The sequence below is a fragment of the Trypanosoma equiperdum genome (assembly GCF_001457755.1).
Source record: "Trypanosoma equiperdum strain OVI genome assembly, contig: ctg_399, whole genome shotgun sequence".
NCBI lineage: Eukaryota > Euglenozoa > Kinetoplastea > Trypanosomatida > Trypanosomatidae > Trypanosoma > Trypanosoma equiperdum.
This window is the reverse complement of record NW_027124308.1, coordinates 31843-32791: the sequence shown is the minus strand read 5'-3', so window position 1 is coordinate 32791 and position 949 is coordinate 31843. Positions and strand designations below refer to the sequence as shown.

The 949-nt window shown below is 52.9% G+C and overlaps 1 protein-coding gene across 1 annotated transcript; it reads left to right on the top strand.

Moving 5' to 3' along the window:
• Positions 1-59: 59 nt before the first annotated feature.
• On the top strand, positions 60-860 carry TEOVI_000165800 (TFIIF-stimulated CTD phosphatase, putative; the record flags this gene model as incomplete). Its single annotated transcript, XM_067224862.1, has 1 exon — positions 60-860. One exon carries the CDS (start codon positions 60-62, stop codon positions 858-860), a length of 801 nt encoding a protein of 266 aa, XP_067080963.1.
• Between the last annotated feature and the right edge of the window lie 89 nt (positions 861-949).

The window sequence follows — 949 nt, the reverse complement described above, 5'->3', positions numbered from 1 at the left end:
TTTTTCCTTCGGCCCGGTCGCTGGCGTTCCTTTTCCTTCATTTTAAATTTTTGTCTTAAATGCCGCGGGTTCAGCGAGTGCGTGGCCTCAGTTTCCGGCAAGAGTACGCCTGCAACGACCTCTCGTGCGCGGGTTGCCGCGGCAGCCCAAAATCGTCTGCAACTCAAGCTCTCATCGCGCCGAAAGACAAACGACTAGCAGACCGTCCCACCATTGTATTGGACCTTGACGAAACACTCGTGTACGCCCGTGAAGGACCCCTTTACGTACGCCCCGGACTGGAGGAGTTGCTGCAGTTCCTGGACGAAAACTGCGAGACGGTACTTTGGACAGCCGGCATGAAGCACTACGCGGAGGCGGTGGTCCGTCATATTGATAGACACAATGCAGTGCACCACATGATTTACCGCAGCAGCGATTGGTTTCGCGGTGGATCCACAGCAAAGGATCTTTCGCTGCTTGGCCGTGACGTTGCAACGACGATTGTTTTCGAGAATACACCCGACTCCATCCGTGGTTTTGAGCAAAACGGCGTCTTGGTTGCTGACTACGTGGGAGGGGAGCTGGAAGATCACACACTGTCAGCTATTTTGGGACTTCTTCGCGACTTCGTGGAGCGCCGCCGTCACGATACAAACCTTACAGTCCCAGAGTTCATCCGCTCCTCGCACCGGTTGGAACAGAGAGAAGTGCCCACCGATGATGGCGACATGATGCTTTGCTACTGCCTTATTGTAAGGGAGGGCATGTACGGTTACGATAAAACAAACGAAGTGGATGGGGGCATGGAACCGTTACACAAGCGACGTCACAACAAGTTGGTGGAAGCCAAGCGTCGGTGGAATCTGTTAGTCCGTTGATATTGGCAAATGAGGGAATTTAAGAGATGTTTTCCAGGAAGAAGGGCGAAGGACTTAAAGTGGAAATAAAGCGCATTGAGGTGGATGCT